Genomic DNA, 15,271 nt, shown 5'->3' with positions numbered 1-15,271 from the left:
AGTCGGGTACAGCGTGGCCTGGTTAGGCTAAGAGGAAGTTCTGGGTGTGCTGGATCTTCATGTCAGGCATCTGGAGGTGCTGATGGACGAAGGCCAGTGGCAGAGCGAGGAGCCGGTCAGACGGAGGCAGGGGAGCGGAGGAGGAGAGTCAGACCTCCACAACAACCTAGAGCCGGGCCGCGGCCCGGTTAGCTCCGGTTCAGACCAAAACCAGAACCGACTGGTGGAGGAAGGGGAGGAGGTGGACGCAGGTCCGCTGGGGGGACAACAGTTACTCCAGCAGGACACCGTCAACAACAACGGCGACGATGACGACGCCGACGAAGACGAGGGCTCCAAGGTGGAGGAGGATGATGAAGAGGATGAGGAGGAGGAAGAGGAGGAGCCAGACAGTAACAGTGGGGCTTTCTCTCCAGACCTGGACATTCCCATTAGAGAGTCCCCAAGTTCCAGCCCCAGTCCCACAGGTAAAACACACTCACACACACACACACACACACACAAAAGATTACCACGATACTGATGCTTATAATTCAATGCGATGCCCACATAGAGCTGGTTTGGGATTATACAGTCAGTCAACGTGTGTCTTTTTATGGCTTTGGAAATATGCATCCGTACTTTGGTTAATCCTAAGGTCATGTTTTAAATCCATGCTTGATAATATTCCCCAGTGCAAATCACATGTTTATGTTGAAAGAGATGGACATTAGATTATATGTTGTGGGGTTTTGAGAAATTGTTGCTTTGTACACAACCTCTTGCTGTGTTGAAACCATTGTCTCTTGTTTGGAAATGGGGATTGTTTTTTGCTTGTTCCGTCATTTAATTTGCATTTCAAGAAGAAAAGCTTGTTTTGACACTGTTTGCTCTTTTGTGGAACAAACCCTCAGCTTGCCTGAGGCAGGGCAAACTAAAGGGGGGGGCGGGGGGGTGGATGTCTTCATTAAGCACTCTGCAGAGGCAATCTGTATCCATTTGTGTTTTGTGTCAGCCTCCTCCATGGTTAAGCCAGTCCTATAAATTAAAAGCTTTGCACCACATGTGTGTGTGTGTAATAGTGTATGAGACAGTGTGTGTGAGTGTGTGTGTTTGTGTGTGTGAATGTGCATAGTGATGAATGAGACACAAAGTATGTGTGTTTATGTGTAATGGTTTATGAGAAAGGAGAAGAGTGTGTGTGTGTGTGTGTGTAATGGTTTATGAGAAAGGAAAAGTGTGTGTGTGTGTGTGTGTGTGTGTGTGTGTGTGTGTGTGATGGTTTATGAGAAGGGAGGGTGTGTGTGTGTACGTCTTTAATGGTTTATGAAAAAGGAGTGTGCGTGTGTGTGTTTGTGTGTCTGATGCCTGGGTGAAAGCACTCAGTCAGGTTTAATCTCACAGTCAGTTGCAGACAGGCAGAAGCACATGCTAACTGTTCCTACAGACAGTGCTGAGCAGGCTATGCAACTGTTGACTGGATCTCATCACCATGTAGAAGGTGCCTTTTTTCCTGTCTAGTCTATCAACGGCCGCGCAGGGTGTGGGGTACTGGAGCCTTCCGTTGCTGTTGTGTGTTTGTCTTTCCGGTTTGTTCCGTAGACTGTGGCTGTTGATTGCTTCCACAGACCCATGAAGACGTTTGAATGGTTTGGCGACGCTGAGAGATTTCAGCCATTTGGCTATCGCACAAGACATCTCGCAGCTATTTGTTGCATCAGAGGTGTTCCAGGACAGCAGATGATCCCTGCCCCCCCCCCCCCCCCCCCCCCCCCGCCCCCTTCCTTACACGCATTGTCATTATGTGTCACACAACAGTTAGGCAAATTCACACAAACCTTTTTTTTTTCTTGAAGTCACATGGTATTGCGTAGTATCTGTAGCATGTGTATACATTCCTCCCAGTGTTTTCTATGTGTGGGAACTGACACGTGTAATTAATAATTATGTGGTTTGTACTTTTAAATTGGATTTGGAGTGTTTGACTGCATTGCTGACTTTGCACTTCTCTAGGCTCTATGGTTTGTTTATGATTTTGGCTTTCTAGGAGAAACTACCGTCAGTCATAACTTGAGTGTAGTCCTTAGGCCCTGAGGCTAATGGGACACAAAGCCCAGTGCATAGGTTCACATATGAAGGCATTTAGAATGGAATCCCATGGCAGAGGTTCATAGCCCTGCTGTTGACTCACTTTTGCCTACAGCCAAAAACGCCAGTGCAGACGCCGCGTTTGATTTAGGCTCTTTTTTTCTGTCTTTTGTGCGTGCGCAGTGACTGAGGGGCCCATGTCCCCCGAGGGAAGACCAGACGGAGCCTCCCCTCAGCCCAGGGGCCTCAGCCCAGCCCTAACTGCAGCTTTACAGCAACTGGGGGAACGCTGTGACCACGCCCTTTTTCCTCAATACTTACACCAGGTCTGTACAAAAAGATCCTCAGCTCTTTTAACCACCCCTCCTCCCCACACACATGCACACGCGCACACACACACACACGCGCGCACACACACACACACACACACACACACACACACACACATACACATACACATACACATACACTCTATCTCTCTCACTCTCTCTCTCTCTCTCTCTCTCTCTCTCCCTCACTCTGTTTTTTCTCCTGCACACTCTGATCCAGTGCAGTGCTGTTTTGGACAGCTGCTGCTGCTCTCTCTCTCTCTCTCTCTCTCTCTTTAGAGAACCATTAGCTATTAACTCAGATTGGTATTGTAGTGACAGGGTAACTATTTGTAGAATTAATTTCGTCGAATGGCCAGATAATTTGCATTTAATGATTGTCTCTCCCCCACAAGAAGTTATAATGGGTTTGTAAGTAATACAGGGTTGTAATTAACCCACTCATAGGATGTGCCTCTACCAGCAGGGGGTGCCCCCCCTCCCTCCCGCCCCCGACACACACAAGATATGACCTGTAACAAGCCAAATGACCACAATTCTTCACTCTGATTCTCATGTAATATAAATATATATTTTACCCCACTGCGTTAGCTTTTAGCATCTTTTCACTTCTCTTTTTTATACTGTTATTGCTCTGGGCTCTAGCTGTGGTTATTAGCTCATCCAGACTTTTTTTTTTCTTAGCTCATTTTAACTACAAAGACAGACAAAGCACCTTAAATGGGAATATCTGAATGTTTTATTTTACATTCCCGCTTTTCTGTCTCTCTTTATATGGAGTTCCTCTTTTCCAAAACCACCGGTGATTCATTGTCTCTCTACCAGTGAAACTCTTTGCAAAAATGGGAGTTTGGACCAAAACCACTGTGCATAATTTGGAGTTTGGAGTTTTAGTTTGTCTTAGGTCAACTCACAGAAACTTCATGGACGCCATTATACGTAATGCCATTTTCTGTTGTATTCTTACCGTTCTTTTTCCCCCGATAGCGTACTGACACAGCCAACCGCACCCGACTGAAATGAGTACCTCATGTTTATGCAAATATAAAGTTGCTTTTACTGCAGAAAGAGGGCGAAAGAAGAAAAGAAACAAAGATAGACCAGTAGGTTTTATGGCCTCCCACTCGGTCAGAAATTACAGCAGCTCCACTGGTCTGCGGTCCTCTGGTTTTTTTTGTTTTTTGTTTTGTTTTTTGTTTTTTTTCTTTTGTGCAGTGTCGAGATAGAATTCACGCCATGCCGATTCACCGGAGGTCTGCATTTTCATTCATTTCAAGGCTATCAGGCTATCTACACAATAGCAAAGTGCAAGAGAGCAGAAGTCAGCAGTTATTATGGTTCAGTTTCTTTGCATGCATGCATACATTCCTGTTTGTCTCTAGGATGGCATGCATCGTGAGTGAAATGACATTTTAGTGCTCTGATACAAAGATTCAGGGTTGAAAAACAGGCCAGTGCATTGGAAGTGTTTTCTCTCTCTCTCTCTCTCTCTTTCTCTCTCTGTGTCGTTCATGTCATAATCATCATATATCTTTCTGTTCTTCTCACAGATAGCAGAGGCCTTTGTCCTCGAGGAAGACTGTATCCTTATCAGATCGACCAAACAAGACTTAATGAGTCTAGAGGAATCTTTACGGCACGGTCAGGGGTCTGAGCCATTTAAATGTCCCGCCCTCTTCTGCTGTTTGTTATGTTAAGTAACAGGTCATAGCTGTTTTACTGTTTAACACCAGCAGTTTCTGTTTAAGGTTTAATCTCTTTATGCTTAAAGCTGAAAGCTGTGTTTAATGAGTTCTCTAACTTATATGTATATAAATGTGATAAGTTGTAGTTTATTGTGCCACTGTAGGTGGGTGATATTTTAAAAAGGTACATTGTGTTACGTTACTGGAGACTGTGTGTACAGGAAGTTGAATATGTATAAGGCAGCGTAGCAGTAGGAAACTAGAGAATGTTTTATGTTGGGGAGAAGATTGTAACCATAAAGCTTTGGACTTGTGCTTTTCTCATTCTCTCTGCAGAGAGCTTTGGGCTTGTGCCCCTCCAGTTCTCTCTGTAGAAAGGACAGGCAGACAGCCATCTATGTCCACACACTTTACTGCACAAACCAATCCACAGCATGGAGAGAGGAATATATAACTTGACACATGCAGCTTCTTATATTTAAAAAGTCTCCCTCTGTTCAACAATCTTGCTGGTTTCTAGGAAACTGTGGATAAATTCTGCAGTGTAAGACGAGGAAAACCAGAGACACCATATAAACAGAATATCACTTTTATAAGTATTAAAATCAGCAGTTTTACACAGAATGATTGATATCACTGATATATTTGTCTTTCAAACTGGGCAGAATTATGGAAAAAAATCTGTTGCTGTGTATCGTATTGAAAATTTGTCAAAACTGAAAATAGCTGTTTAGAGTGGGTATGATGCTCTGTTTTAGAATCAAAGCAATACTCTGTAAAACTGATTGTCAGTCAGCGTGATGAACGGTTTCTGTGGTCGTTTGGTATGAGTCTTCTTCCACCTGAGATGCATGCTTTCCTTAACTCAGCCCTTGTCCAGATGAGAGAGCAGTCAAGTTCATTCAGCTGGAGAGACTGTATCATGAACGTCTGCTGTCCAATCTCGCCGCCCTGCAGGAACAATGGGGTAATTACAAAGTCCAGCGTCTGTCTCAAGGCTCCTTGAAACCAGATTGGAATTGCAAACCTTACAAACATTTTTATAAAATAGAACGAAGATTAAAAGACCTGTTTTTTAAAACAAAAAGTCTCACGGTTTTAATATAGACATTTTGGTTTATTTTGCTGTGTTTCTCGATCAGTTGCCTGAGTTTACCACTGCGCTAATCTCTCTCCTTAGGATTCAATATAGCAATGAACAGAACTGCTTTCACCCCAATTCTTTAATATTCCAAACCTCTCTCTCTCCTTCTCTCTCTCTCCCTCTCTTTCTCTCTCTCTCTCTCTCTCTCTCTCTCAGAGGACAGATGGCGGTTGGCAGGCCGGTTTCAGGACAGCTGGACAGAAAGTCCTCACTCTGACCTGAATCCACATCACCTGGACAAGCTGAGTCACATCTGCAGCACACACAAACAGTGAGTACTCGCACTGCATTCTGGGTACCACAGCAGTCTTTCAATAACAGGAGAGACTCTCAACCCTACTGACGTTATGCGGATCGCTCGGTTCGTTTCTGAGATGAAACTGCCCTCGATCACATACTGCATTTTCTATTCATTTTGTAGATAGTCAAGAGGAGCTGAACTGTTAATAATGCAGATCAGGCACCAAAGACAGACAGAGGCGCATTTTAATGTTACACACATCTGAGGAATAAATCAAGCAATAAATAAACATCTCTCTTAGAAAATGTTCATTTCTCCGCATCTCCATAATCATTTATATTATGAATAATTCCTAAAACGAGGGGTACTTTTTATTTTATTTTAACAGTGAAGATATTCTGTTGAAATGCAAAATATTGTCAGTTGTTCAGTGTTTAGTTTAGTGGTAAGAAAATTGTTCTGAATTTCTGAATGTGTTATGTTGTGCAGTATTTTGGATCAGCAATTCAGCAACAGAACATTTTCACCCACCCCCCACCCCCCACCCCACTGTTTAAACTTCTTGTCAGTATATTTACAGAGGCTGAGGGCTGCACTTCTCATAAGTTCAGCTCCGTAAATCATTTTTAGAAAAGAGTCAATGTTTAACGTTAGAATTTCTGCTAAGCACCTTAAAATTGACGCTGGGACTAGCATTGAGCGGCCCGTCGTCTCTGTCCCGCTCTCGCCGGACGGACTCTCTCTCCGTCGGAGATGCACTCGAGCCGCCCTCCTTTCCCGACTCTTTCCCCTCACTCTGTCTGGAGCTGTTAATCTGGTGAGAGTAAGACTTTGGAGATGAGTTAAACATATGGCGTGTTGCTGTGCTTTCAGCAACTTGAGCCAAGTGCTAGAGTTTCAGTACGGGAGATGTGCCGCGCTAATATTAGACCGCTAGTGAGCGGAGCGACCTTAGACATGCATCCCCCCCTTTTAATACATGTCGTTCCCGCCAAGGACGGGGGGGGGAAAAAAAAAAAAAAACACCTGAAGAACTCAGGAACTCCATAACCATGTTCCTCACTGACCTTACACTTTCTCTTACATATCTTACAGGCCGGCCGTGCGTTTGGATAAGGTGAGTTCCCCTGTCACCGCAACCTGCTTTCTTCTTAATCAAGATGAGGTTTTCCTTGTGTTTTTGCATGTGTTTGGTTGGTAAACAGAGGCTGTTTCATTTTAAAGTCACACCCTCCTTTGCGTGTGTGTGCGTGTGTGTGTGTGTGTCTGTGTGTGTGTGTTTGTGTGTGTGTGCGGGAATGCAGTGTGAGCTGGTGGACAAAGTGCAGAAGAACGACTTGATGAAAGAGAACATGGCGAGTCTAAGCACTCAGGAGCTTTCAGGCAGCACAGGTGAGTTTGTCCCTCCAGAGACGAATAACCTAAAATCTAAATTAGACACTAATGAACTATATGAGAATATCCATAGGGACCCAGAGCATGTGATGCTGAGCTGTCTGTTCAAACGGCAGGGTAATTGTAATTCAATACTGTGCATGAGCTATGTGTGTAATCCGTATTTGTGGTCGTTCTACTGGAATGTCTCCTGTTGGTTATGTTATCAAATAGGACTCATTATCTTTATTAGCTCCAGTATGACATGGAAGTAAATGATTGTTGGATGTGTTCCTGTTTTTGAATGATGTGTACCGCCGATGTCTTTGGGGAGCTTTTTTTGGGAGAGCATTTTGACCCTGTCACGAGTTGTAGTCTGTATCTTTGAAAGTGAAGTTTACATGTTGCGTTCTCTGTGTGTTGGTCGGTTCTTACACCTTAGGGCTATTTGTAAAACTGCAGTCTTCATAACCGCTGCTGCGCCCTAAGATTTTAAATGAATTATGTCTTTAATTTTATTCTATATGATTATAACTTAATAATTACTATCGCCAAGTTCAAAACAAATATTTTCTCACAGATAGAGGTTGAATCGGTCAGTTTGAAATGCTGTTTTCCTGACAGTTGACACACTGCAGTAATTGGACTGTAACTCATTGGTAAATGGCTATGCACCTGCGAAAGCTTGTGGTCTCCCAGTCAGTCACATTTAGGGACTGCCCCAAAACCGTTCCCCTGGTCCTGTCCCAGAGTGTGCCATGTGCCTCACAGTCGCCTCCACGGGGCATTGCTTATTGATGAGCCTCCCGCCCCGTTCCAACTCCGCAGGCTCAGCAGCTGACGTGGAGCAGGGGTGTGCGTTACCTGTCCACACTGTAACACACTGAGCATTGTGTTGCATAGCCCCGGTTTCACTTTCACAAACCAGGCATGACAATGCTCCAAACACACACACACACACTCCCCTTTTCCCACCAGCCCATTTGTCCAGCCACCTGTCTCCAGGAGATGACCACTCTCTCTGTCTGTCTCTCTCTCTCTCTCCCCCCCCCTCTCCCTGGTCAGTGTTCTATACTCAAGGTAATTCCTCTGCCAAAGTTGAGCTCTGAGCACTTAACTTTAGTCTAAGAATGCTTTGAACGGTTAATCAGAGTGAGATAAACGGAGAAAAACTGGATGCTTACCATTCAGATTTGTATTCATCTTTTGGGTGTCGTACAGAAGTCCTACGATAACAAAAAGCTCTTGTGATAAACTGAAGGCATGCCTAAAGGGAAATTTTCATTTTAAAAGAATTTGGATGTTTTTTGTGTAGTGACCATCGATGCATTGGTAACGCTGGCAGCATTTTACTTTTGCAACACGATACTTTGCGACGTACAAGTTGACAAAGGATCCCTTCATAACGAGGCCTGAAACGTTTGTTCCTATCCGTCTCTGCACTGAAGCGTCTCAGATCAGATAAGGGTCGGCTCTGCCCTTCGGTTTTCACATGCTTGAATCCACGCTGGTCTTAAAAACGCCTCCGACCGAATACAAACATCAAGAAACATGTAGGAAATGAAAGCTCTGTTGGGATGACGTTAAACCCAGCTGTTTCACATAAAAAGCGACTATAAAAGGGAATCTGGCACAGCCAACCTGAAGATTGACGTCCCGTAAATTAAAATCACAGAGAGGGACAGGAGCGAGAGAGAGAGAGAGAGAGAGAGAGAGCTGGGTTGACTCAGATCCAGTAAAGTATTGGCGCTGAGAGACTGGGCTGCAGCCTCTCTTCTTCTCCTCTTAGCTGTTTACTGGATCTATCTGTTCCTGACCAGTCATCACGCAGATCACATTGCTGCTCTCACACACACACACACACACACACACACACACAAAGACATCAGCGCGTGCTCACGTCTTTATGACTTCAGAGGGAAGCAGGGCGTAGAGTGGATGGAACAGAGAGTCTGCATTATTGATCTGCAGAGGTTTAGAAAGGAAGGATGCTAAAGGATCAATGGTGATTAATCATACAATTGGGATGTACTGTGATGTATACAGACCGGAGGATTAAGAGGTTAGTGGGCACGGTGTGAGGAGGAGGAGAAGACTGAAAAAGAGCACATGGAGAATTGGGTGGAGAACTGCAGGAGTAAAGCTTGACTGGTCTCTGTAGTAATGGATTCTTCTCTCTCCCTCTCTCTCTCTCTCTCTCTCTCTCTCTCTCGCTCTCTCTGTTTCCCCTCCCTCTCAGGAATTGGTACGGCTGAAACTCTGCGGCCAATGGAGGAGCTGACGAGCTCACAGGAGGTTTCCCCACCGCGGGAGACCTCCACCCAACCAGAGCAGAGAAGCACCACCACAACCAGCCAGCAGAGGGAACCAACAGACCTCCAGGACCCCTGCCTCTCCTCTCTCCTAGTCCCACCCACCTCGGGGCTGACTGACAGCTCTCCCTCTAGGTCCAGTGAAGACGTGAGCGGGGCAGAGGAGAGAACGTGTGCAGCGGCCACTCACACAGACTCGGCGGCCGCGGCAGCGACGGCAGCGTCCCCAGCAGACCTGCCCACCGAGGTAGCCTCTCAGAGCGGGGAGGGCCAAGAAAGGCAGGGACAGAGCGAGACTCCGGAGCGCAGCGTGCAGATGGAGAAAGGGAAGGAGGCAGTGGACACGGGGCAGGACGGAGGCACAGGGAAAAGCCGCGTGCTGGAGATCAGGCCAGAGGAAGCTGTCGTCGCGACGGGACCTCAGGAAAAAGAGGACGAAGAGGTGGAGGAGGCGGAAGAGGCCCTGGAGGATGGGGATGTGGAGGTAACTTCGGAGGAGAGTCTGGAGTGTGAACCGGGAGAGGACGGACAGGGGGCGGAGCCCGTAGAACTGGCTAAGACGGACACGCTGGACGACTTGGCCAAACGCATACAGGTGGAAGAGGTAAGCCGCGTTTTAAAATTCTCGGTCTTCCGGTCAGCTCAGGCTGCTTCAGAAAGCGTCGCAGCCTGTCGGGGCCCAGATTACATGGAAGGTTTGTCTTGGTTAACATGCTCTGTTAAGATCGTTCAGCGAGAACAATCGCCCCTCTCTGCTTGAAGGAATGGACACAAGCAAAACATAAGAACTACAAAGCACAGAGTGTAGTTCCACAGAATCTTAAAAACTGTAATTATTCGCTTTGTTGGGCATGAAATAAATTCATCCACCAGATGTATGAAAGTTAATGAGATGACTTTTCACACTTTCATAGTAAGTGCATTCATTCAAAAGTTGTGGCATCCCTTTCATTAAATCAGAGACTGTGGTTGAACAAAGCATGCCATTTCTCCCGTGCCAAAACTGTAATTCAGAGGGAGAGCAGCGTATGATGTCATAATGACCAGTCTCCTGAATGAAACAAGCGACAATGGAATTTCAGCCCACTCTCTGTCTGATCAGCTGACCTCCACTGCCTCAACAATCAGGCCTTTCACTTCACTAATGTGCAAAGGGATGGATACTGTTAGGCACCGTGGCTGAAATACCTTGCATGTGATCCGGCATTCTTGAGTAGAAATCTCAGCTGCACCCCGAGCCCTGGCTATGTCTTTCAGCGACTTCTTGACCGACAGTGAAAACGCGTGTTTCTTGTGAGGGCGCGTAACAATCAAAGTTAAGACGTTCCGTGTCGTTACAGTGTTGTCATAGGTTTTGTTCATCTTTCTAAGTCACAGTTGTAGTTTATAATATTTCCGCCTGTCTGAGAGGGACAGTTTTGACTTGACAGTGGCACATGGACACTTACCTTGGCTCTGTTCTGAGTTTATATCTGTCCTTATTTATTTATTTATTTATTTATTTAAACAGTATTTGTATCTCCTGCGTGGGAGCAGTCTCATAAGACCCTGTTTAATCTTCAAATGGACTTTTACCTTCTCTGTATTCTATCAGTCTGCAAGTTTGTACTGGTTTTCGCTTCGACTTTGAACGTTAAAAATTGCTCTGTTTGAGGAAAATACTGTTATATTACTTTGAACAGGGTCCATAAGAAAGAACGGGCATACAGAGCTTGTGTGTGTGTGTGTGTGTGTGTGTGTGTGTCAGGGTTACATGCATGACACCCCTCACGCTGCAGGCGTGAGGATAATTACACAACATAGTTCAGACTTAATGGAGTCCACATTACCATATGTTTGGTTCATTACAAAGTTTAGAAACAAACTCGGCACCAAAAATAGTTTACCTTTTGATGTTGTCTCACAGCTCACTTGAATTATACAAAGAGCCATCTGTGTGAAATTGCTGTTTTACATTGTGTGTAAGTTGGTAAAGTTAAGGGAAGTCATGCTTTTTGGCAGTCAGTATCCGCACAGAGGATGCTGAACTGTTGCCTGGGTGTTTCTGTGACAGTCTCAGAAGAACCGCCTCAGCTTTGCCAATGTCTGTTTTGTGACTCACTCTGATAGTACTGGTTTGGGTATTGCTTTGGCTGTCATATGCGGTAAACTGATAAAAGACACTATAAAAGCAACATTGTTTTTCTTCTCCGTGCCCTTTTCCCAAAATGGATATTAATGGGACAGGTTTGGAGTCATTTAAGCTCACTCTGGTCCGTAATGTAGTTATTACAGCCAAACAAATCCAGACACCGCGTCGCTAGGCTGCGCGTGCTACATTATCACTTCAAAAGCAAAGCGTGCACTGGGCCATAGGAAGTACTGAGGCTAGAGAAAGGCCAGGTGGTTGGCTGGAGTGGCAGCCAGTTGCGATGTCTTTGACTGCTGGGATTTGAAGTCCACTGCAGGTTACCACAGGTAAAGCCACTGAGTGGCGTTTTTTTCGCGCTCAATTCTTATCATTTTAAGGTGTGTTTGTTGCCGCTGCTTTGTTAGTGAGTGGTTCAGATCTTTTTTTCCTGTTTAATTAATATTGTTTAGGACCCTCTGTTTGATAATTAAATTCATCATGTTTTTTTTTTTCCCAGGATGCTTTCATAATTGAAAAATAGATGCTATTTTCAGTGTTCAAAGAGGAAGGGTCTCTTTGACACACTGAAGTGAAATAGTCAGTTTTGTTCGTGATATTCAGTTGGTATTAATCAGAATGATGCAAGCGCAATATTTTTAGCTCAACAAAGACGTTATTGAAACGTAGCATATGACATTTTTGCATAAGCGGATTTGACGTCTGGAAAAGCATTCGTACACCTCAAAGTTGCTTTGTCTGAACAAACCCTGTCTCAAACGTTTGTCTAAGAGAAAGGGGGTTAATATAAGGATATTAATCAAGCTATAAAGCATGTTTTTTTTTTTTTAAGAAATGGCATTTCTAGAATGCTCTGTTTGTAATTATAGTGTTGTTACGAGGATATCCCACTGAGCTCTGGTGACAGTTATTTTATTTACAGTCTTCAAGAGAAGACTCGTTTGTGTTGAATCACTCGAGCGTGTGGAGCAGACAGATAAAATACGGCCACAACAAAGTAAAAACCCGCTGTAATTGCAGCGCAGGTTATGTTTGCTTTCAATCAGCGAGGTCCTGCCAAATATGGAGATTTCAGAGAGTGCAAATTTGTGGACCGTTGCCATGGTGCCTGTGAGAGGTCTCAACTCGCTGCTGACAGATATTTTTTTAAAGGAAAGAACAATCCAGAGTTAGCCTCTCCCAAAACCACTAAAGGAAAGGTGTGACCCACACTCATACCCAGTAAGCACAACATGGGTCACCACAGCGACCCAAATCTCTCCGACCTCACAGAGGTGTAGTCCCGTAAACAGAGGGTGTTCCCACAAAAAGACGTTGCCAAGTTTTTACAGGCTGGTACGTCCACCCACGGTTACTGTAACGTCTCTTTTCTTTGAGTGGATTTAAATCGTTCCGTATTGATCTGATTTTAAAGCTACCACGCAGTGGTTAGTCAGAGTCACAGTGTGTCCACTGGAGTTCACAGTGACCTTTCTGTGACTTTTTCCGCTGCTCCGCTGATGACGTCCACCATTGTCCCTCCTGTCTCATCTGAATTATTAAGGGGGGGGGGGGGGTGCATTTGTACCTTTGGGATATAAATTCGGGCCAGCTGTAGTTCAGTAATGATTGCCTTATGTTCTCTCATTTGAAAAAAAAAATACACTACATTAAAAAAGATGTATACAAATATGTTTTCAGCAGAGATTATAATGTAGTTTAAACTGCAGTTTTTGGGTGTTTTTTTTTTGTTTGTTTTTTTTTTTATGAGCAGGTTTGTGTCTTTAGTGAAAATATATCATGTGATTTTCAATCTGACCGATTGTGGACTGTTCTCATGTTCTCACATTTACCATCATAGCACTCGCTCAGCTCATGTCATGCTGACACCTAGTGGAGATATACCATAAGTGCAGTCTGTCTCTTACTCTTTCATTTTCACAGTAAAATTACTGACTTGATGCACTGTTTTGTTTTTGTTTTTTCTGTGAAAATGACTCACTCAGAGCTTGTTTTCCGTTGCGTTAGATTACTCCTGCTGCAGGCCTGGTCTCCATCCTGAAGAGGAGAGCTTCTCTGGAGGGAGCCAACAGCTCAACCCCTAAACCGGTCTCCAAGCGCAGAGTCCGCTTCAGAGAACCTGAAGACACACTGGACCAAGGTGAAACATTCATTGTCAATGCTCTGAATTTCATTATGAATCCCTAGAACAGATGTCATTGCTACAATGCGAGAGATCACCTTTCTAAACCGTTTCTCTTTGTTTGATCTGCCCAATGTATAGATGAGGTGGGCGGAGATTCCTGGTTGCTCCTCCTACTGTTGTGTCTAGCCACTGTGGTGATCAGTGTGGGTGGGACTGCCCTTTACTGCACCATCGGCGACGCCCAATCAAGCGTGTGCACGGACTTCTCGCACAATGTGGACTTTTACGTGGGACAGGTACAGCGGGGCGTGGATGAGCTCAAACACTGGTTCTCCCCTAGCTCGTAGCACGAGAGCAGAGCTGAACTGTGGAAAGGAGTTGTCGTCTTAGACAGAGCCTTCTCCTCCTCCTCCTCTGTCATCTCTGTGGGCTGCCTCCACGGTTCCTGGATCGCTGAAGTAACCTAAGAGGCGTGTGAGTAAGTGTGTTCAAAGCAAAAAAAACAAAAAACAAAAACTTGCTGACGACAGAATGACGACGAAACTCATCGCACTCAAGGTATCTCTCTCGCGCTCGCGATGAAGGCGCTTGCTACCCTGAAATCAGTACAATGAAAAGACATCGAGGATGTTGCTGCAGGAACTCATTAGAGCTGTGGATAACTCTCAGGCAAAGCCGAATGGGTTTTAACTGTCTGAAGAAAGAAAGAAAGAAAGAAAGAAAGAAAGAAAAAAAAAAAACAAGCCCACTGGACCTGGGAGCAGTCAGGATGCTGCGTACCCGGCCAGTTTAAAACGAAAGTGACCCAGTGTTTACTGCCATCGACAGAACCTCATATACATATATATATATATGTGTGTAAACTGGGTATTTTACAGTCTTAGCTTTTAAATCTTACTGTTTGATTCATTTTCTCCCCATTTGTTTCTTGAAAAGGATTAATTTAATCACTCAACAGGCTTTGAATGGTTTTTGTATAAAAGGATCTGTAGCCTGGTAGTAGCATTCTTCTCTGATGATTAAGGATGTACAGAAAAAACATAAACATTATGCAAGAGGGACAGGGAAAGCAATATATGTGTATTTAGGAATGTTTTTAAAGCAATGTCCGTTAGAATCAGCTTGGTACTACAGTATGAGTTCGGTCTGCTCAGGCATGTCTCTGTCACTGTTTAATATCGTTCTGATCATGATCTCCATGACAAACACAAACTTCATACACCAGTGCATTGTCATCTGTAACGAATGAACGTTATTGAGTTCATTCCATCGCAACTTGCTTGGTTTTAGATTTTATTTTTTATCCTGTTATCATGTTCTGTTATGTCTGTATTGGTGAAAACGCACAACCAGGATGTTTTTTTTTTATTGTTATTATTATTGTTAAACTGTTTTTTGTTTTTGTTTTGGTCTTCTTAATAAGCACAGTCAGTGTGACGTGAAATCGTGTAAACCTTTTTAAGTGGGTAGTCAAACTGAGCCTTGTGCAGATGAAATAGTCATAATACAAACTACTGAGCTGCTGTATTTTGCTCAAGTTCAAATATGCATTGGGAGATTAAACAGTAGGTCTTTGATTTTGTTCATGGTTGTTTTATTTTTTTTCCTCATTTTAATTTGCACGTGTCTTCTGGCTGGCTCAGATGACAGTCTTACTCATTATGTGGACTCAAAGTATTTATTTAATGTTAGAAAAAAAAGACGTCAAAAATCTATGATATCTTTTGACATCAAAACTTTACAGCGCATGACCTCTCTCTCTCTCTCTCTCTTTTTTTTTTTTTTTTTTTTTTTGCTGTTTCGACTTGTGAGTATTAGATTGTTTTTGCACCCCCTCCACCCATTGTATTTTGCTGAGCTACTTCA

General features: G+C 44.1%; 1 protein-coding gene across 1 annotated transcript; it reads left to right on the top strand.

Annotated features, from left to right (window-relative positions):
- cnsta (consortin, connexin sorting protein a) lies at positions 1-13,762 on the top strand. The gene is made up of 10 exons (XM_030787992.1): positions 1-467; positions 2,251-2,393; positions 3,947-3,977; positions 4,962-5,048; positions 5,382-5,496; positions 6,562-6,583; positions 6,771-6,858; positions 9,080-9,756; positions 13,288-13,420; positions 13,544-13,762. Exons 1-10 carry the CDS (start codon positions 83-85, stop codon positions 13,750-13,752), a joined length of 1,890 nt encoding a protein of 629 aa, XP_030643852.1. The 5' UTR covers positions 1-82; the 3' UTR covers positions 13,753-13,762.
- Positions 13,763-15,271: the final 1,509 nt, after the last annotated feature.

This window comes from Chanos chanos, chromosome 1 (assembly GCF_902362185.1).
Source record: "Chanos chanos chromosome 1, fChaCha1.1, whole genome shotgun sequence".
Lineage (NCBI taxonomy): Eukaryota > Metazoa > Chordata > Actinopteri > Gonorynchiformes > Chanidae > Chanos > Chanos chanos.
Note: the sequence above shows the minus strand (reverse complement) of the source record. Positions and strands in the feature narration are given on the sequence as shown.